The sequence below is a fragment of the Schistocerca nitens genome, chromosome 4, assembly GCF_023898315.1.
Source record: "Schistocerca nitens isolate TAMUIC-IGC-003100 chromosome 4, iqSchNite1.1, whole genome shotgun sequence".
Lineage (NCBI taxonomy): Eukaryota > Metazoa > Arthropoda > Insecta > Orthoptera > Acrididae > Schistocerca > Schistocerca nitens.
This window is the reverse complement of record NC_064617.1, coordinates 31,707,344-31,728,931: the sequence shown is the minus strand read 5'-3', so window position 1 is coordinate 31,728,931 and position 21,588 is coordinate 31,707,344. Positions and strand designations below refer to the sequence as shown.

General features: G+C 43.1%; 1 protein-coding gene across 4 annotated transcripts in view; it reads left to right on the top strand.

The window, feature by feature from the left end:
* The window catches only part of LOC126251794 (E3 ubiquitin-protein ligase ZNRF2-like), a 557,859-nt gene that overhangs the window by 437,885 nt on the left and 98,386 nt on the right, over window positions 1-21,588 (top strand). For all 4 annotated transcript variants that reach the window (XM_049952429.1, XM_049952428.1, XM_049952427.1 and 1 more), the window contains exon 2: window positions 9,084-9,179. In XM_049952429.1, the coding sequence (XP_049808386.1) occupies window positions 9,084-9,179 (96 nt within the window). The remainder of the gene's footprint in view (window positions 1-9,083; window positions 9,180-21,588) is intronic.

Sequence of the window (21,588 nt, the reverse complement as noted above, 5' to 3'; positions counted from 1 at the left end):
TGTTTAGGTCTTCTCTTAGTGTTGTATGATATTGTGTGTCTGTATCGATGACGTCGTCAGAGATCACTTTATACAGTTTATACAGCTGTCTTCTTCCATCCCCTCATCAAAGAGCCGTCATCCAGCCGTAGCGTTCCCAGAACTAACGGGGTTTTATTTTCCCTGTTAGTATTTTTTTATGCTTCCCCCCCCCCGAACCCCCCCCCCCCCCAAATGTTCTGCTCTTTTTGTTTTGTTACAACCGTTCCCAGTGTTGTTTACGCGTGTTATGTAGGGTTTTTCTGTACAAGTCTTCTGCATGCCTGTACACCTCAAATCTTAGGCGTATGTCTCGGTCTAGTATAGTCCTTTCATGCGATGTATTCTAGTGTATGTCTATTGTGTAGTACAGTCAGGTATGAATAATTGCTTAAGCACATGACCAGATTATTAATAGAGAAAGGCAAAGAAGTCATCCTCGGGATGAACTAGAGAAAATGACAAATACAATGCGGTCAGCAGAACCAATAAAGAAATGTAGAAATTGGTGGAACAGACTTTAAAAAAGTAACCAGCTTCAAGTACTTCGATAGTCTGTTAGACCACAACAACTTATCACGAAAGGTCGCCCAGGATTCTCGCAATCAAAAAGGCACGTTTTGCACTTAATAAATTCCTCGACTTCAACCTTCTTTAATAGACATACAATTGCCAAACTAGTGGTTTTATGCGGAACTGCGAAATAGTCACGAATCTGAAGACGGCGAGGAAGCTTATGGCCTCCAGAAACGCAGTCGTCAGACAGATATTTGGAATTTTTCGGGAAATTGGTACGCGAAGACGAATCAAAAGCAGAGTAAAATAGTGTAGCACAGGTCTTACAGGTAAAGTTAAACCTCGAGCATCAACTTGGTATGGTCGTGTAACGTGAAGAGAGGTACAAGCTATAATGGAAGTTTCGAAAGGAAGCGCGAAATGCAGAAGACGAAGGGGAGAACGAAGACAAAGATGGTTAGGTATCATTAGAAAAGAAGTTGCTAAGCTAAGCGTTATTATTATTATTATTATTATTATTATTGTTGTTGTTGTTGGACAGCGTACCCAGCGTCGAGGTTATCACTGACCAGTAGATTAAGAGAAGTTCATGGACATGAAGGGAGGAAAAAATAGCAGGGGCTCGTTGATGAGACAAGGGACTGACTTCGATTTGAGTGCCGTACATTAATTTACCATAGGTATTCACAAGAGTTACATGATGAGTAAGCCACAGGTCTGAGCAGCGTGCGCCGAGTGATGTCCGGGAGATAGCGAAACAGGTTCCAGGAAGCGATGGGGGCATGTATTATTCTCTTACTATTCGAGAGTTAAGAGTAATGTAAAAATGAGAGCGTGTTTCATGAAGAGAATGTCGAAAGGTTAGAGGAAATTCGGAAAATTTCAACACGCTTGTCTTTGGATTGCTTGTTAAAAGTGGGAAGTCCTTTTCGTGACGAATAAACTGGCAAGAGAAGAGCAATGGTACCCTAGCTGCAAGAGAGACATGACAGCTGAGCGATATATTCTCTAAGAAGTGGTTCAATAGCTTCACCATTTCACAGTCTTGTGGAGGATCTGTGCAGAGGCGTTGCAGAATCCCGGGTGCCGGCTGAAGAGCTGCAGTAGTTTCCCAGACTTGCTCTGCAGGAGAGAACAGGATAGTGCGGCGGAGTCGTCAGTTGCATACACGTAATCTCACAAATGGAACCCATTTCTTATTTATTTTGCGTTTCAGCCTTCTAAATGTACTATTTTTTTCTGGAATCTGTTTCATTTTGTATCTCTGGTTTTTTTATGTATATATGCTACTATGTTCTTATTTCCGTAATCCATGATACTGTTGACTTCTTTTTCCAGAAATACAAGTAAATTTCTTTCTTTTGCGTGTTCTTATTCATTCAGTAGAGGTGTACAAAGAAGATTCACCTTCGCTTTGCCGTTACTTCTGATATTTTGCGTATATTTTAGTAGATCTTCTCATTACTACTAATTTTTCAACCATATGAACTTTGTACTGCGCCCATTATTTTCCTAATAATCCTTATTTAAAATATCTCTGTTCTGTGGGGGCTATAAATCATCGTTAACTGTCTTGGTGTTGTAATTTTAGTTGCAGATAGTGTTAGTCACACCGTACACTCTTCCGTTTTAGTAACTATTTATCAGTTGCGATTTTTTCTAGCCTGTTGTATGGTCTGTGCAAGATAAGCACATTTACCGATTCGCTGCATTTTACCTGTTCGTGTTCGTGTATATTTTGGTGCATTCACCACACGGAATGAGTTTACTGAATGGTGGCAAACTGCAGGGGACTGCCCCAGAATAATGCGGAGCGACACAGGTCTTACAGGCATACGGCCTGAGGTACATCCAAGTGAAGGTGGGCCCAGATTCAGCACCAGACAGGTGACCCGTCAGTGTTGGAAAAGCCAGACGACCGTGTGGAACATTCTCGACGACCACTGCCTCTATGCGTATCACTTAAAACGGATGAAGCCTTTATTAGCTACGGACTACCCTCTACGGCGACTGTCGCACAGGCCATACAGTGCTGGGATTTCTGTCATCCACCCTATTCAGAGATGAGGCTACCATTACCAGGGGTGGTATCATCAGCCCTCACGACACCCACCTGTGTGGTATGGAGAATCCCCTCGGTATGGTGACAGTGAACCAGCATCACCGGTTCGGCTTGTCTGTGGACGGGGATAATTAGCGACTGCCTCGTGGGACCTGCCATCCTTCCACAACGCCTCACAGGCGTGGCATCCCTCAGGCGGACGTGTCTTTGGTAGTACAGTGAGTACCACATCGTGGTGCCCCAGCTCACTGCCTTCTTGAGTGTGGGCCTAAAACAATAGTGCAGGCACAACACCCTCACCCCTCCCTCAAGACCTTTTTTTCGTATTTTCCCCACATTATTAGCGACGAATGCTGTGTTAGTTCAATCAACATGGGCACAGCCGCATCCATTACAAATCTTTGTGCGATACTAGCTTAACGCAGCCCTCAGACTCACATTTGGGAAGACGAATAAAAAACAGAGGAAATTAGTAACTGAAGTTAGGCGATGACGATTATCTTGGAAGCTTACCCTCCGTCTCGAATGACTGTGTCGATGTGACGTCTAACCGTAATATTCCGTACTTTCCTCATTCCTTCTTTTGCTACACTATAGTTGTTGTTTCAGTGTTCGTAGAAATTCTGTGTGTTTTATTTTCAATAAGTGTTTCATTAGGCTTCTCAGATCGTCTGATGTATGTCACACATCGTGCACAGACACTTAACCATCCACTTTCGGCTTCATTGAAGCTTTCAATGTCAAGTGACACCACATAGTTATAAGTCTTCCGTAGATATCTTGTGTCAAATACAGTTCTATAGATCTCATAATTAAATTTTCCTCGAGACATTTGAGTCTTATCTTTATGTACTATAATGATGGAAGCTGAAGAAATGAATTAAAATGTGTGCCGTGGTCGGGACTTGAACCCAGGTCTCCTTGCTTATAAGGTGGGAATGGTAGCCATCACATGGCCACAGCACCACAGTTAACATTGCTGCACGGACTACCCTGGTCCAATGCCCTCCCTGACACAAGTTTCAGTTCCCGTCTTCAGCTTATTTTGCCCTCCTTAGACTGCCACTATTTCCCAGGCTCTCTGGCGCTGGAATACCACCCCACATCTAATGCTGGGGTTCTGTTCCAATGCCGGAGAGCCTGGGCAATAGTGGCAGTCTAAAAAGGGCAAAATAAGCTGAAAACGTGAACTGAAATTTGTGTCAGGGAGGAGATTGGGCCCTGCTCGGGACTTCTCAGTACAGTTCACAAGTTTCGTGACGCTTCCCGCCGCTGCCAGTCTTTACGACATGACACAGTGCCGCTGCAGTAGACATTACAGAGTGGGCAGCGTATTGTTTGACCTTGAGCTGTGGCCTTAATTTAAATTCGTGTACATTGCTACAAATAAATACCACGTATGGATGTAATGAGCTTTCACAAAACCTCGTTACTTCCTTCCGTCATCAACATCACAGCAAGTGGTCAGAACGGAGCGCGAGCTGCATATGGTATCAGCATTGCGGGATATCTTCTCGCCGTAGCATTGTGGTGACATATCTCGCCACGAGGCGTCAATAATGGTTCGTTGCCTGCGGTCGCCGTTGACATGGCTCAAGAAAAGTTGGACACACTGTAATTCATAATACCAGCATGCTGTAGTGTTGAAGTACGATTCCTTACCTATATAAACGATTTGGGAGACAATCTGAGCAGCCGTCTTCAGTTGTTTGCAGATGACGCTGTCGTTTATCGACTAACAAAATAATCAGAAGATCAAAACAAACTGCAAAACGATTTAGAAAAAATATCTGAATGGTGCGAAAAGTGGCAGTTTGACCCCAAATAACGAAAAGTGTGAGGTCATCCACGTGAGTAGTGAAAGGAACTCGTTAAACTTGGTTACATGATAAATCAGTCTAATCTAAAAGCCGTAAATTCAACTAAATACCTAGGTATTACAATTACGAACAACTTAAATTGGAAAGAACACACAGAAAATGTTGTGGGGAAGGCTAACCAAAGGCCGCGTTTTATTGGCAGGACACTTAGAAAATCTAACAGACCTAGTATGGAGACTGCCTACATTACGCTTGTCCGTCCTCTTTTTGAATACTGCTGCGGGGTGTGGGATCCTTACCAGGTAGGACTGACGGAGTACATCGAAAAAGTTCAAAGAAAGACAGCACGTTTTGTATTATAGCGTAATATGGGAGAGAGTGTCACAGAAATGATACAGGATTTGGGCTGGAAATCATTAAAAGAACTGCGTTTTTCGTTGCGACGGAATGTTCTCACGAAATCCCAATCACCAACTATCTCCTCCGAATGCGAAAATATTTTGTTGACACCGACCTGCATAGGGCGGAACGATCACCACGATAAAATAAGGGAAATCAGAGCTCTTACGAAAGATACAGGTGTTCACTGTTTCCGCGCGCTATACGAGATAGGAATAATAGAGAATTGTGAAGGTGGTTCGATGAACCCTCTGCCAGGCACTTAAATGTGATTTGCAGAGTATCCATGTAGATGTAGATGTACGTTTAAATTTTTGTTTGGGGCTAGACGTGATTCAGATACCTGTGACACAGGGAACGGGGGTGGACTCCGCTCCGCAATTCCTGTTGGCACTTACTTGCAAGTCATCGCCGCGGTGATGGCCGATGCTGGTGCTGAGCTTTACGTATGTTACGACTACTTCAGACCATGCTACGTGTATGGCAGTGACGTCTTCCGAAGAGTAAAGAAGCTGAGTCAAGTAGTAGTATACGGTACCAGCACCTTTGCGGCAACATGTGCGACCTGAAAAACAAAATATAATAAAAATGGTTCAAATGGCTCTGAGCACTATGGGACTTAACATCTATGGTCATCAGTCCCCTAGAACTTAGAACTACTTAAACCTAACTAACCTAAGGACAGCACACAACACCCAGCCATCACGAGGCAGAGAAAATCCCTGACTCCGCCGGGAATCAAACCCGGGAACCCGGGCGTGGGAAGCGAGAACGCTACCGCACGACCACGAGATGCGGGCAAAATATAATATGGCTAGTGTGTTCCGTAACTGCTGTTTTCCAGTGTGTTTAACAATGAGTATTTAATGTAATTAAGATTGCCTTAAAGATAAATCCTGTGTAATTCATTACTCAGTTTTGTAAATAGATTGATTTGTAGTGTAGCGATTTGAAATGTTTAAAGTCATTACTGTAATTTTATAAGAATCTTCCACTCGAACAGTTTGATCATTTCCATATGTTTCTTCGTGTCTTTTGCCCCGCTTTCGACACGTGAAAAACCGTTGTCCAAAATGAAATACACATAAACATTTACAGATGTAAACTAACTGATGAGCATTTGAAGTCGCTGTCGATGATTTCCATTAATAAACTTGATCCACATCCACGAACAATTATAAATGGAAAATTACAATTACATAAATTTCATCAATTACAATTTCTATGGTTAATTTCGTTGTGTGAATTGAATTGTGTCATTTACGTACGGTAAATTTTCAGGAAATCTCATATAATTAATTACAGTTACGGATGTCAAGTAATGTGTATCTTAATTGGCCATAAAATAAAAACGACTGATTCTTGTATGTTATTTTGTAACATTCATTTGCATTGTACATTTTATTGTACATTTTACGCTGTTACTTCGCATAATAAGCGTGATTCGTTCTTGCATCTTAGTCGTAATTAAGAATCGTTAAGTGAAACACTTTTTTTCTGTAGGAATCCATGTGGAATAGGTCATTGCCTTATTGCCTTCCATTCCGAAAAAATGGGTACTGAAATAGATTTTTAATATAGTACTGTAGTTTTTAATTTATAGTAGAGTACATCATATTTTGGAAGAAAGATATCTAAAGATACTTGTGTACGCCTGCTTCAAAATTTCTCGAAACAGAGACACAGCATATTCGTAGCGTGCATAGCTACTGCCTTATGGGCGTGTTTAATGAATTTGTGTTCGTTAACGATGACAAATCAGAGTGGGAATTCATAAACAGATACTGGAAAGGAAAGGGTTACCACGCGTTTTCGAAGAAAAGATCTTCCAAAATGGTCGCGGAAGCGCGAGCCCCAGTACACATCACACGTGTTGCGACGCGAGGCGCATTGCGATCAGTACAACCGACTGAGCTTCTATTTTTCAGAGCGGAAGTTTATAGGAGAGCGCACCACTTAAGTCTTCGTTTATAGTGATCAAAGAGACGGGTCCAGGCCAGAAGGTGGTTTTTGAAATGGTTCTTAAAGACTGAAAAAAAAAGAAAAAGATCAGTAAGCAGGGGCTATGTGAATCATCGTCCGTTCCGCGAGTCAGTCTCTTACATTTCTTCTACTCTTTGTGCGAGTCATTCGTTACGGTAGATGCTCGATAAACAAGCTTCGACTGTACCAAACAAACGAACAAAAAAATTACGTCGGGCCGGATATCATACATGTCCGACTCGTTACTGGGGGCCGGATAGGTGGTGTTCGAGGGCCGGTGTAGGCTCGAGGGACGTAGTTTGGAGTGGAGTCCCGTACTCTAAATGTCAGGAGACGGGGAAGGCAATAGGCGACCAGTGTTCCGTTTTTTACAGGATGAGCGCCGACGTTAAAAAGGAACAGCAGAGTTTCTGTGATTGTGAAACGGGATAACAAAAGAAAATGGCCCTTTTTCGCTTGGTCTAAAGTTTCTTGGATGCTTTGTTTACCTCTGTTTGACAAGGGTGGCTTGTCCTCTAACTTGGTCATTACTCCTACTTGCTTCGTGTTACGTGTTCGGTAACTGTTTTCGTCAGTTGCAGTTGTCTCTTTGGTACGTCTCTCTGCTTCGGAAGATGTGTGGTACAACAGAAAGTAATTTAATTTTGAATAATAAAATTCTGACTCGCATCCTTAATGCCGAACGTACCTTCGTTTGCCAAAACATAGCCCCCGTATGGGACACTGGCCTCTGACCCAAGGCTGTCTTCGGCAATGAGAAAAATCATGATCCGTCGGTTGGCTCTGAGCACTATGGGACTTAACATCTGAGGTCATCAGTCCCCTAGAACTTAGAACTACTTAAACCTAACTAACCTAACTAAGGACATCACACACATCCATGCCCGAGGCAGGATTCGAACCTGCGACCGTAGCGGTCTCGCGGTTCCAGACTGAAGCGCCTAGAACCGCACGGCCATAACGGCCGGCCATGATCCGTCGGTATACAAGGTGTATGATGTGTGCATGTCGATACAGCACTTTTGTGTTAGGCTATATGATGATAAGTTAGCTCATAGTTTGACAAGAGACATGGCCATAAGCTTTGGAGACGGCACTAAAAGTGAAAAGGACGTCCTGGATTTGTGTTAAATCTCTCAACTCGTATATAAAGTGCTTGGAAGAAAAACTTAGTTTCTATAACGGGCTGTTTCTGACAAACCAACAGTAAATATTTATCGTTATAAAGTTCTTAACGGATTTTGCATCATTTGTTCCATTTTACATTTCTGTACAAATGTGGCCGCTGTTTTCAAGTGAGAACTCTGTGTATTAAATTTCACCGGAAGAAAGAGTCATCAAACAGCGTTCTCACCTGTATATGGAGGCCAGATTGACCGCTTAAACAGTCTGTGAGGATGACTGCAGATGGGACAAGATTATCAAGAATTAATACGCCAGGAAAGTTTAGATACTCACAGAAAAAGAACCGTGATGCCACATAAAAAAATTTCACAAGGCAACTGTTATGATGTATAACGCCAGTTTGCCGACTTTTCCCTCGAAATTATTTTCTAGTATGGTTCAAATGGCTCTGAGCACTATGGGACTCAACTGCTGAGGTCATTAGTCCCCTAGAACTTAGAACTAGTTAAACCTAACTAACCTAAGGACATCACACACATCCATGCCCGAGGCAGGATTCGAACCTGCGACCGTAGCGGTCTCGCGGTTCCAGACTGCAGCGCCAGAACCGCGCGGCCACTTCGGCCGGCTATTTTCTAGTATTTTCCCCTATTATCGTAAGATAAATAAACGATAATAAATGAAGTTTCAGTAACATCTTCTCTTAATAAACCAGTATGAAGCATCATGATCGTGCGTCGTTCTTCTGAACATAATTACCCTTAAATAAGTGTCGTATGTGTAGAACGAATAACAAAAATTCTAAAAATAAAAAAGAAAGGCACTTCCTATTCTTCTGTAAATTTAAGAATTTACTATTTAACTTCCAACATTCCCTAACCGCATGATAATTGATGCCACGTGACTGACACTGGTTTTTAACTTGTTGTGCTTTTGCCAAGTTGTCTCAGAAAAGTTCATGTCGTATGTATAACTCTGCTGCATTATCTGAAAAGTTTGTCTCGTGAGACTTGTAAAGGCGTTTTACCCTTTCGAAAATAGAACGCCGTAGCAACTAATAATTCCAAATTCAAAACATTATAATTTATGGTATTTTACTAAAAGTTCGTTCATTCTCTTATGCTACAGAAACTTATTGTTCTCTTTTATTTCTTCCGCAGGAATAAAATGTCCTGTGTGTGCAAAGTTCGTCCTTCCGGATGACATAGAATGTCACCTGGTGATGTGCCTCACGAAGCCGCGGCTCAGTTACAACGGTAAGTGAAAATATTGCCTCATCTCGTCTGTCGCCTGAGAATGGCACTCGAGCGCGCGCGCCACACACACACACACACACACACACACACACACACACACACACACAGAGAGAGAGGGGGGGAGGGGTGCATTTAGTGGGTAGATGTGTGCGTTAAGTTTATTTATTTCTTTCTTTGCCATTCTGAGGAAACAGGCTAGTGAGATGGCAAACTGCTCATTTGTGCGGTGAAAGGTATAGAGTACTACATGCCCGTGACGTCTACATCTGGATCTGCCTGAAAAGAGTTAGTGATTAAGCCAAGAGGACACACAACTCTGCCGGCCGGGGTGTCCGAGTGGTTCTAGGCGCTACAGTCTGGAACCGCGCAATCGCTACGGTCGCAGGTTCGAATCCTGCCTTGGGCATCTAAGTGTGTGATGTCCTTAGATTAGTTACGTTTAAGTTCTAGTGGACTGATGACCTTTGAAATTAAGTCCCATAGTGCTCAGAGCCATTTGAACCACACAACTCACAGACGTAAACATTCATAACGATTTAAAAAATTCTGTAATTTGTACGAACAAGACTGCTTGACCTGTAAATACTAAGAGTACTGATATCGGCATCAAAACATGAATTTCCAGAAGCTAGTGGAGATTGTAAAGAGGCTGTCTGCGGGATCTGCTACTGCAAGTGAACCAGGCAGTTGCAGGTTGTGTGTAGCAAGGTCGCTGGCATGAAAAAAAAAAAAAAAAAAGTCAATCTACGTGAGTCTTTTGGTAGGGAGAACGATTGAAGTCTAACACATAGTCATTATTCTCTTTAGGGCAACATTTTCGCCTCCATATGATGTGATTACGGACAGAAATTTGAACCTTGGCCGTCCCAAGTACGAGTCGGTTACCTCCAGCCACTGCGCTACCACGTATACAGTGAGTGACTGAGGACAATTAAGTTACAGTGGTGGGTGACTTAAAATTATCAGCAGATGACAATTAAGTTCATTTTAGAGGCTTGTAAAACCAGAGAAAATTTGGTTCATGCGCGCGTTATGTTCGGAGCAGGATAGCTTCAGTAACTGGCGCATGACTTGACCTTAATTCTAACTGTCGTACAGCATTCTATCTCGAAAGATGCAATGATGGTTGTGTGCCTCCACAGGAAAAAGATTGGGCGTCAGGGCGTCAGTTCGCGGAACGTTAATTAGCAATCTACTGAAAGCAGTTGAGCAGTTGTTCAGTTTACAGTTTCAACAGAAGTTCGTGATACAATAAAAGTTCATCATAGTGACAATCGACATCACGAATGGTTTTACATAGGGATGCTTAACTGCTATCAATAGCAAAATTATTCGCTATGTCCAAGAGTAAACAATTCTCATCTGTTTGCAAACCACGAATAACTGTTCAAAAATGGTTCAAATGGCTCTGAGCACTATGGGACTTAACATCTGAGGTCATCAGTCCCCTAGAACTTAGAACTACTTAAACCTAACTAACCTAAGGACATCACACACATCCATGCCCGAGGCAGGATTCGAACCTGCGACCGGAGCGGTCGCGCGGTTTCAGACTGAAGCGCCTAGAACCGCTCGGCCACCAGCGGCCGGCACGAATGTGAAGAGCAAATTAAGCCAAAAGAAAGTGTGTGACATTTCAGTGTATCTTGCCATTAAGTGCACCAACAATGGAAAGACATGTTTTGTGTATATCACAGAATGGGAGTACGTTATTCTTATCAGACAGCTGCCATGTAAAATCGGTTTAGAGACAAGAAATATAATTGGAGGTAACCGCGATCATTAACTTACTTAACATCTTTTGCTTTCATGACCTAATTATCGAGCTTTAAGGCCCAGATTCAGATCAGATGTGCCTCCGGTAGCTGAGTGGTCAGCGCGAGAGAATGTCAATCCTAAGGGCCCGGGCTCGATTCCCGGCTGGGTCGGAGACTTTCTCCGCTCAGGGACTGGGTGTTCTGTTTTCCTAATCATCATCATTTCATCCCTATCGACGCGCAAGTCGCCGAAGCGGCGTCAAATCAAAGACTTGCACCCGGCGAACGGTCTACCCAACGGGAGGGCATAGTCACATGACATTTATTTAGATCAGGTGTGCATCATATTCATACTTGTTGCTGTACTGCCACAAGAAGACGGGTGCACTTTAATGTATCGCCGTGTGTGTTAGTTATGTAGCAAATTGCGTCCAAAGTCTAATTTATTTACTTATGGGCGCTATTTTGCTGGTGGGCTCCTTGCAGACACAGAATTTGAAGAAATTTTTCCAGCCCAGAAATTTTATACTGTATATTTGGACTAAGATCTGTGTCCTGTACACTATTGTACAGCACATACTGCATGCTGGTCGGTGTTTGTACAAAATAATAACAAGAAAATGATGCGTGACTGAAGCACAATGACACTGGAAACTGCTAGTTGGATCTTTACATCAATACCCGCTATACTGGCGCACTAAGCCAGTAAGAATGTAAGTAAATCCAACTTCCGAAGCATTCTACATCTACATCCATACTCCGCAAGCCAGCTGACGGTGTATAGCAAAGGGCACCTTGAGTACTTCTATCGGTTCTCCCTTCTATTCCAGTCTTGTATTGTTTGTGGAAAGAAGGATTGTCGGTATGCCTCTGAGTGGGCCCTAATCTCTCTTGAGTTTATCCTCATGGTCTCTTCGCGAGATGTACGTAGGAGGGGGCAATATACTGCTTGACTCCTCGGTGAAGGTGTGTTCTCGAAACTTCAACAAAAACCCGTACCGAGCTACTGAGCGTCTTTCTTGCAGAGTCTTCCCCTGGAGTTTATCTGTCATCTCCGTAACGCTTCCGCGATTACTAAATGATCCTGTAACGAAGCGCGCTGCTCTCCGTTGGATCTTCTCTCTCTCTTCTATCAACTCTATGTGATACGGATCCCTCACCGGTGAGCAGTATTCAAGCAGTGGGCGAACAAGTGTACTGTAACCTACTTCCTTTGTTTTCGGACTGCATTTCCTTAGGATTCTTCCAATGAATCTCAGTCTGGCATCTGCTTTACCGACGATTAATTTTTTATGGTCATTCCATTTTAAATCACTCCTAATACCTACTCCCAGATAATTTATGGAATTAACTGCTTCCAGTTGCTGACCTGTTGTATTGTAGCTAAATGATAAAGGATCTTTCTTTCTGTGTATTCGCAGCACATTACACTTGTCTACATTCAGATTCAATTGCCATTCCCTGCACTATGCGTCAGTTCGTTGCAGATCCTCCTGCATTTCAGTACAGTTTTCCATTGTTACAACCTCTCGATATACTACAGCATCACCCGTAAAAAGCCTCAGTGAACTTCCGATGTTATCCACAAGGTCATTTATGTACATTGTGAACAGCAACGGTCCTAAGACACTCTCATGCGGCCCACCTGAAATAAGTCTTACTTCGGAAGTCTTCTCTCCATTGAGAATGACATGCTGCGTTCTGTTATCTAGAAACTCTTCAATCCAATCACACAATTGGTCTGATAGTCCATATGCTCTTACTTTGTTCATTAAACGACTGTTGGGAACCGTATCAAACGCTTTGCGGAAGTCATGAAACACGGTATCTACCTGGGAACCCGTGTCTATGGCGCTCTTCGTGGACCAATAGCGCAAGCTGTGTTTTACACGATCGGCTTTTTCGAAACCCATGCTGATTGCTACAGAGTAGATTTCTAGTCTGCAGAAAAGTCATAATACGTCTTCCAAAATTCTATAACTGATCAACATTAGAGATATAGGTCTATAGTTCTGCACATCTGTTCGACGTCCTTTCACGAAAACGGGAATGACCTGTGCCCTTTTAAAATCCTTTGGAACGCTACGCTCTTCTAGAGACCTACGGTACACCGCTGCAAGAGGGGGTGGGGGGCAAAATCTCCACCCAGAACTATAACATGGTCGGGAAATCTACTAGAAATATTTTCCAAATATTCTTTCAGGTGTTCTGCCACAACAGCTTCTGAGCCAGGGGGCCTATAGAGACATCCATTTGCCATGTTTGAGCCTGCTTTAACCGTGACCTTCACCGAAATTATTTCACACTTCGGATCTGCCAAATAACTAGCACACAAAGCGATACATTCACGTGTCAGCTGTCATCTTGTTGTGGTGAAGCCACCTCCAGTGCCGAACACACCCTACAAGTAAGAAAATATAAACTCTTGCGTGTTTCATCTGAAGATGAGTCTGAAGTGCTTATAATATTAGTTTATGGAAGTAGAGAAATCATTACATATATCTACATGTACCCGATTACTCTGCTATTCACAATAAAGTGCCTGGCAGAGGGTTCAATGTAAAATGAATTTCTCTCTCTGTCTCTATCTCTCTCTATCTATCTCTCTATCTCTCTCTATGTTTTCCTCATTTCATCATAAACTATTCCATCGATTTCAACCAAACTTGGTACACGTAACATTTATTGTCCAGAAAAAATCGTATGGGGTTAAGAACCATCTAGACCACCTAGCTCGAATTTGGTTGGGGGTGGTGTAGTAGGTGTACAGAGAGGGGGAGAAGATGGAATGAGATTTTGGGGGGGGGGGGGGGGCGACGGAAGAGGGAATGGCCACAGGGAAAGGGGGGACGGGTGTTTTGCTGTGTGTTTAAGAAGTGAATGGTCACAACTACCTGTAGTTTTATTTCATTTAATATATCCTACAGTCACGGGGTTCTGCATTATCCATAGTGTGTTAGTTTAAGTTCAGACATCATCTTATTATTTTTTGCTGCACTCAAAGACAATTTGACCAAACGGGCGGCGATTGAAAAATATCTGGAATCGATATTTAGTTTGTGATAAAGCTCGGTGCTACAAGTATTGTGTGTCTCCCTGTCACAAAGGATGACAGGAATCCTAAATTCAACATGTGTGCATCTGTCGTACTGTACGGGGCAGTTAAGTGTTTGGGAAGTGTCTGGTTTATTGGTATAATGTTTTGCTGAAAGAAATAAGATTCGAGCATAATGTCTGGTCGACGTCAAAACAATTGCAGACGGTCCCAGCTCAGTTGGAGAAAAGGGAAGGTGGCAGCCGTGACTTGTCCGGTGTAGTTAAGTGCGGCCACCGGAAGCCGTGACCAGCAAGGCCGTATGGGTGTCACAACCGCTGCCCTCCCGGATACTTCAGAACGCAGCATCGTGCTCGGGAACTACCGGTGTCATATCGGCGTGGTGTTCTCCTCAGTGCTGTCTTCTTCCATGTCCAATCATCCATCTCATGCGTCCATTTTTGGTGACTCCCTTGACGTCCAGTACGGAATAAGCGCCACGTCTTTGTTGCCTCCCGAGTACTGCTTGGGAAGCTTAACCTTACGTTACCTTCCACTTTCCCGATGGGTGAGAGCCGTTCTTCATCGCCTTGGATTCGTGCAGAGGTCGGCGTTCATCTTGGACTTAGTTCGCTTCCCAAAAACACTAGATGCGATCTACCCATACGTTTCCCGAACTTTGCACCCAAATTAGAGACAACACCTTCGTTTACACTGATGGCTCTTAAGACCGACCGTTGTGTAGGATGCGATTTTGTCATTGGCAACAAACATTTTGGATACCGGCTTCTGGAACAGTGCTGGATTTGTACTGCAGAGCTGTCCACCCTCTATCGGGACACCCTGTACATCGTCGTCACACGCTTCTCAACTGTGTATTATGCTCAGATTCATTTAGCGTCCTCCAGAGCCTCCGTGTGCTGATCACTTACCACCCCTTAGTACAACGAATCCTAGATTGCCTCCACTCGCTCGATGATGATGATGATGATGATGATGGAGCCAATGTGATGTTATGTGGGTCCCTGGTTACGTCGGAATGTCGGCGAATGACTACCTAGGCCTTTTAGCTATTCTGTCTCTTCAGACAATCCCTGTGTCCACATACGTAGCAACATTGTGTCACTCTGGCATGAACACTGGTCTTCCCTATATGGGAACAAACCCTGGGAAATTAAACACCTCCCAACGGCTTGGACGACTTCCTCTCGCCCCTCTCGTCGCGAGAAGGTACTTCTAGCTACGCTTCGTATTTGGCACTGTCGTTTCAGCTACCGTTATTTACATGGAGACTCCGCATCCCTCTGTGCTTACTGCAACGAACGACTGACAAAGCGCAGTTTTCTGACCCAATGCCGATTTCATAACGTTTTATGTTTTAATGCATGTTTGCCATCTGAATTGTCCGATATTTTAGCAGATACACTACGATCTGTAGATCACGTTTTAATTCATGTTAGTCGTAGTAATATGGCGAAGGAAATTTAGTTTTCAGCTGTTTGAGCAACCTGCTCGAATAGGAGTGATTACTTTTAGCTATGCCTCTGCTCCAGTCGATTGGGCTCTCGAGTATTATCGACTTCAAATCAATTCGATAATTGACCATTTCAAGTTATGACTCGGGCGCTTATGACCTCAGCTGCTTTGCGCCCTAAAGCAACAGCGAACAAACAAACCGTGCTCGGCTCCAACGCACTGGACAATTTTTTCACCGGTTTACGTTGACTTTTTTTTCTACTTTTTTGTGTCACGTATGAATATTGTTGTGATGTCAGTGTTGAGATGTTTAAATTAACGTGTTCGAATTAAGATAAGTAATTTGCTACTGGCGTTAGCGTAGCTCTAGGGTAAAATATTAACTCGACATTTGCAAATGACACCTGTGGGTCGTAATAAAGTATATGTCCGTAAGCCAAGTTACGAATTGTGAACATGAGGAGGGATCTGTAAGATCATTTCAGCAATACGTAATAAGGTGGAGGCTGTGCGGAATGTGTCAGGAAAAGTACCACTATTGGGGTGAAGGTACTCGCAGAGGACTGAAATCGAAAGGGGACAGGGAAACATCTGGTGTGTTTTAACAGTTGCCACAAGGGGCGCGGGAGGGTGGTCGACCGTCGGTGTCGCTACGTTGTCGCTAACGAAGCCTGAGAGAGATCCGCCCACGTTCTTTATGGACACGGCAGGAACTGTCTGGCAGCTTGCAGATTGACGCGTCGAATGTTGGAGCGACCCTTTTAGCCTGGAAGTCGATACAGATAACTCGTGCACGCCACAGAGCGACTTTGTATTAAGGGTCGGCTCTGCGAAACGGCCAAGTTTAGAGCGGCAATAAAGCTGACGTCGGCGTAACGAAGGGGAAGGCCAATTACGACGCTGTCTTGCAGTAAAGTTCAGTTGCAAGGCCCCTACCGCCGTTGGGCGGAACCTCTGCGGAGCCGTGATTCGCTGTTCATCTTTGCCGGGACCCATTACTTACTGCTGAAGGTAAGACGTAAATGCCCAGTTGTGGATGGTTCCGATAAACCATTGAAGGGATGTTTATTCAGTCGGCGTCACGGGCTGTTTTCTTAATTGATGCGTATTGTATTTGAGAAGATTCTCTATATCCGTTGATAATCTCTCAGCCAAATGTAAGATTGTAAGGAAAGTAGTTCCTTTTCTGGTATCAACTCTGCTGCTCTGTTCCCATTTACTTTTCTGATAAAGTGTTAATATTGAGAAGGGGGAGTACAATAAATTCATAAAAATTCCTCTATTGAAAAATTGAATCTTTCGCACCGTCTTCATAACACTGCGTGCATCTTTTTAATTATAATTGGCAATATTCCCTCTCTTATCTGACAGATTGGACACAATTAGGTGACGTGAGTCTTACAAATGTCTGATCACCACACAAGTAGTTCATTTTATTGTCAGGTTTGACTGGCAATATTTGCAAAAGCGCTTCCTTTTTTTTCACTGTCAGATGCTTAAATAGTATATTCAGGTTGATGGATAGTCTTGATTACTCCGAGGTCGGAACGTGTGTTTTCAATGAATTCGATTGCTTTGCGAGAGAAAATGGCTCTGAGCACTATGGGACTCAACTGCTGAGGTCATTAGTCCCCTAGAACTTAGAACTACTTAAACCTAACTAACCTAAGGACATCACACACATCCATGCCCGAGGCAGGATTCGAACCTGCGACCGTAGCGGTCTTGCGGTTCCAGACTGCAGCGCCTTTAACCGCACGGCCACTTCGGCCGGCTTTGCGAGAGAATGCCGAGTTCGAATACAAGCATTTTGTCAATTTACGGTACGGCTATAATATAATAAAATAAGCATTAGTTAGATGTTTTACATAGAAACATACTAGTTTTTGTATTAAAAAATAAGTTTTGCCATCGGTTTGCTTTTCATTTCCAGGTACAAGTACTTCTTCGAAGCCCCCAACAGTCCTTTGAGTATCTGTTGTAATAAAAAAATGTTCAGTTTTTCATCATTTCTGTTCCTGATTGTGCATGCATCATTGCAACCAAGTCTTCCGCCGACTCCACTGGGGTTTCATACACCACGGTCTTCAGATGACCCCACAAGAAAAAGTCCAGCGGGCGACCAAGTTACACGGCCACCTCGACAAATCCAGCGGTCTCCAAACATGTGTCCAGTCTGGTGTCTGGCAGCTAGGCTGAAGTGTGTGGATGCCCGATCGTGCTGGAACCACAGACCTCGATGAGCAACAAGTGTCACCCCCTCACTTCCGGCAGCACTTATATTGCATAGCTATCGCCTGCGAATCGAGGAGAAACTATGTAGGAGACAATAAAGCAATTGTCTACCACGGCAGTCCGTAAGTTTATGTTAAACTTTTCTTGATGACGCCGTTCGTGGTCGGCGTCGGTGTTCTCTTCCGCACAAGTATGGCAGTTGGGTGCGTTGAATAGCCGGCCGGGGTGGCCGTGCGGTTCTAGGCGCTTCAGTCTGGAACCGCGTGACCGCTACGGTCGCAGGTTCGAATCCTGCCTCGGGCATGGATGTGTGTGATGTCCGTAGGTTAGTTAGGTTTAAGTAGTTCTAAGTTCTAGGGGACTGATGACCACAGATGTTAAGTCCCATAGTGCTCAGAGCCATTTGAACCACTTTTTTTTTTGCGTTGAATACACACTAAAGGTTGAAGATCTCGTCCGCGAGCAAAACTTATGCAGCGTAATACGGCTGCGCGGCGCAACGTTGCAAAAACCACTGCCCGAACACACGCAAAGCAGTCTAGTGGCCCATCAGTGCCTGTGAGTCAAGAAAATTGAACTGATGCCTTCCCGTGGCATGCATCGCGACACACCCGCAATGTGGTTGCTTTTTTACGTGTGCTTGCAGATGGGTCCCAGTCGAATTCCCCTCTAATAACTCCTCTTCAGATCGTACGCTTCTCACGCGACCTCCGCCGTTCCAACGTCCTTGGAAAGCACTTGTTTCACCCTCTAGACGGTGATGAATAGTCGCAAACGTACCGTACAGTAGTGTGGGTGGCGCCAGTTTCGATATCTTTGCCCGTAGACGCGCAAAACTGCGTGGCCGGGCTCCTTCTCGCATCACCGCAAACGATATGCAGCTCACACTGCTCAAACCAAGCGAAGTTCTCCGTGATGCGGCGCGACAGCACAAGACAAAGTACGAATGAGCGATGTGTTCGTATGTCATTCCACTCTGCCACCAGTGCTCTTAGCGGTTTCTACAGCTCTGTTGAGACAGGGGTTGACGCGTTCAGTCGGCCGGAGTGGCCGAGCGGTTCTAAGCGCTACGGTCCGGAACCGCGAGACCGCTGCGGTCGCAGGTTCGAATCCTGCCTCGGGCATGGATGTGTGTGATGTCCTTAGGTTAGTTAGGTTTCAGTATTTCTAAGTTCAAGGGACTGATGACCTCAGATGTTAAGTCCCATAGTGCTCAGAGCCATTTGAACCATTTTTGACGCGTTCAGCCCTAGTTAACGCCCAGCATCCTGTTAGGTATATTGTGAGACGTTGCGTCTGCGGTGCATCAGCGGACAAGGTCACGTCTGTTGAAGGAGGGATGGCCTGGCGGCAGGCGGCGCTCTTCACTATCGTTGAATCACGTTTCCGCACACAGGCTCCTGTCCTCAGTTTGTTCCTCAAGACACCCTCTTCAATCCCTCGAAGTTTGTCGGTGTCGTTGTCCAACATCCTATATATATGACGCCAAAGTTTGTGATACGCTCTAACAAAGCAGCGTCGCTACATGGTCGTTTCTCTACATCCAGCACAACCAAAAACATCACTAGAATTACAAACAACAGACAAAAATAAAAAAGCTAATCTCAAATGATGTTTTATGCACGGATTGGAAATGAAATTATTGAGCCAATTTGTTTGTATAAAGACTAACAGTAATCTCCAGTATCCTACAGTTTTTTTTTTTTTTCGGTCAGAAATTCGCTGACTCTCAATAATTTCATTTCCAAATGCTGTATAAAATAATATTTTTTTTCCAAAGTAACTTGTTATTTCTGTCACTTGTTTGTATTCTGGTTGTATTTTTGATTATGTTGGATATGTGATTTGATCCATTATAAATGGTTTCTAAAAGCCTGCGACTGTGAAAACAATGGATTTGTTTATAAATAAATCTTCTGCTACCAGTCACGATTTTTCTTTATTTTACTTTTCGTACGACGCGTCTGGGGAAATGATTCCCATTTTCAAGTGCGTTTTTTGTGTGTATTAAGCCATTTTTATTGATGTTGTCAATGTGTGAGAGTATGCTTCATTTCGTTGACTTTTGCTGCGATATATAAGAAACAGGGTTTTTTTCAGTTGGGTATCGATTCTTTTGGTGAAGTTAGTGGCGAAATTTAGAAGAGTTTGTACTTACAGTATTCTAATGGCCCATTTGTGCCGAGTCTCACACACTAAACATCATACACAACTTGTTGTACACTTTACACATCGAAAATATCTTATACAAACAAAACAGTTACAAAGATCTTCTTACACGTAGTCCACAGAGATATCATTATAGGTCTTCCACAGATCATGATATGCTTTTGTACAGAGGTTATGTATCTTAAACAATTTGGCTCATAAACCACATATATCGATTTTACAATTGTGCTTATTTCTATGTTTACTATTTTTATTTTAGTATACTAACGAAACATCCAAAGAAATTCACTGATTCACTTACAAGTTTTTCGTTTAATATGTTGTTTTCACATTTTCTGTAATGTGAATATATCTCCAGTTCTTCTAGCAAATCCATTTTATGTCCTTTATTTAGTCGGTGGAGTATTTTGACATTTTGCTCTATTTTTCGAATTGGGTGTCCTGTATTATGTATGTGTGGTGCTATTGCTGACTTAGTGTGTTTGTTGTACCTGGTGTTGAAATTCCGGCCTGTTTGTCCTAGGTAGAACATAGAGCATTCCTGGCGTGTTACCTTGTATATTCCAGAGTCTGAATATGGATCCTGATTACATTTTCTATTATGTATTAGTTTTTGTTGTAGTTTATTAGATGTAGAAAACCCAATTTTTACTTTGAGATTTTTGAGAATTTTTGCAATCTTCTGTGATACATTGCCTATGTATGGAATACTAGATATACATTTGTTTTTCTCTTTTTCTTCTGTGGTGCAGTTTGCACCTGGGTCTTTCTTCACTTTGTCTAGGATTGTGTCAACCATGGAAACATCGTAACCATTGACAACTGCAATCTCTTTCACCATGTTTATTTGTTGTTGCATATTTTCTTGCTTCAATGGTATTTTTGTTGCTCTATGGAGCACTGACCTGTATGCTGCCTGTTTTTGGGTATTTGGGTGACATAAGGTTGCAGGGATTGTGGTGTCAGTCATTGTGTTTTCCTATAAATTTCGAATGTACATGTGTTGTTATGCCTTGTAATATATAGGTCCAGAAAGTTGGTTCTTTTTTCTCATGTTCCATTGTAAATTTGATTTTGTCATGTAGATTACTGAAATGATTTAAAATGTCTGTGATGTCTTTGGTGTGCCCTTTCACTAACAGTAGTGTGTCATCTACATATCTCCTATCAAATTCTATTTTCTTGCCTGTCAAATAATTTTTGTTCTAAATAATTTATGTATATATATATGTATATGGTACCAGATATACATAATCCCATTACTAAATGGCTCTGAACACTGTGGGACTCAACATCTGAGGTCATCAGTCCCCTAGAACTTAGAACTACTTAAACCTAACTAACCTAAGGACATCACACACATCCATGTCCGAGGCAGGATTCGAACCTGCGACCGTAGCAGTCACGCGGTTCCGGACTAAAGTGCCTAGAACCGCACGGCCACCGCGGCCGGCGTTGTTACTAAAGGTAAAGGAGTTGTAACTTAGGGTTAGCTGAAGGAGTTCCATAAATTCGACAATCTCAGTGTATGAAAGTTTTTTGTGTTGCATAAGGTTCTTTTTTATTGCTGTTAGAGCTTCTTGTATGGATATGTTTGAGTAAAGGTTGGTGATGTCAAGTGATATAAACTGCGCATCTTGGGGGAGCTTTCTGGTTTTCAGTTCCTTTAGTATCATGCTGTTTTTTATGGAATATGTTGATTCATACGTATAATTTTTCATCAGTATGTTATTCAGTT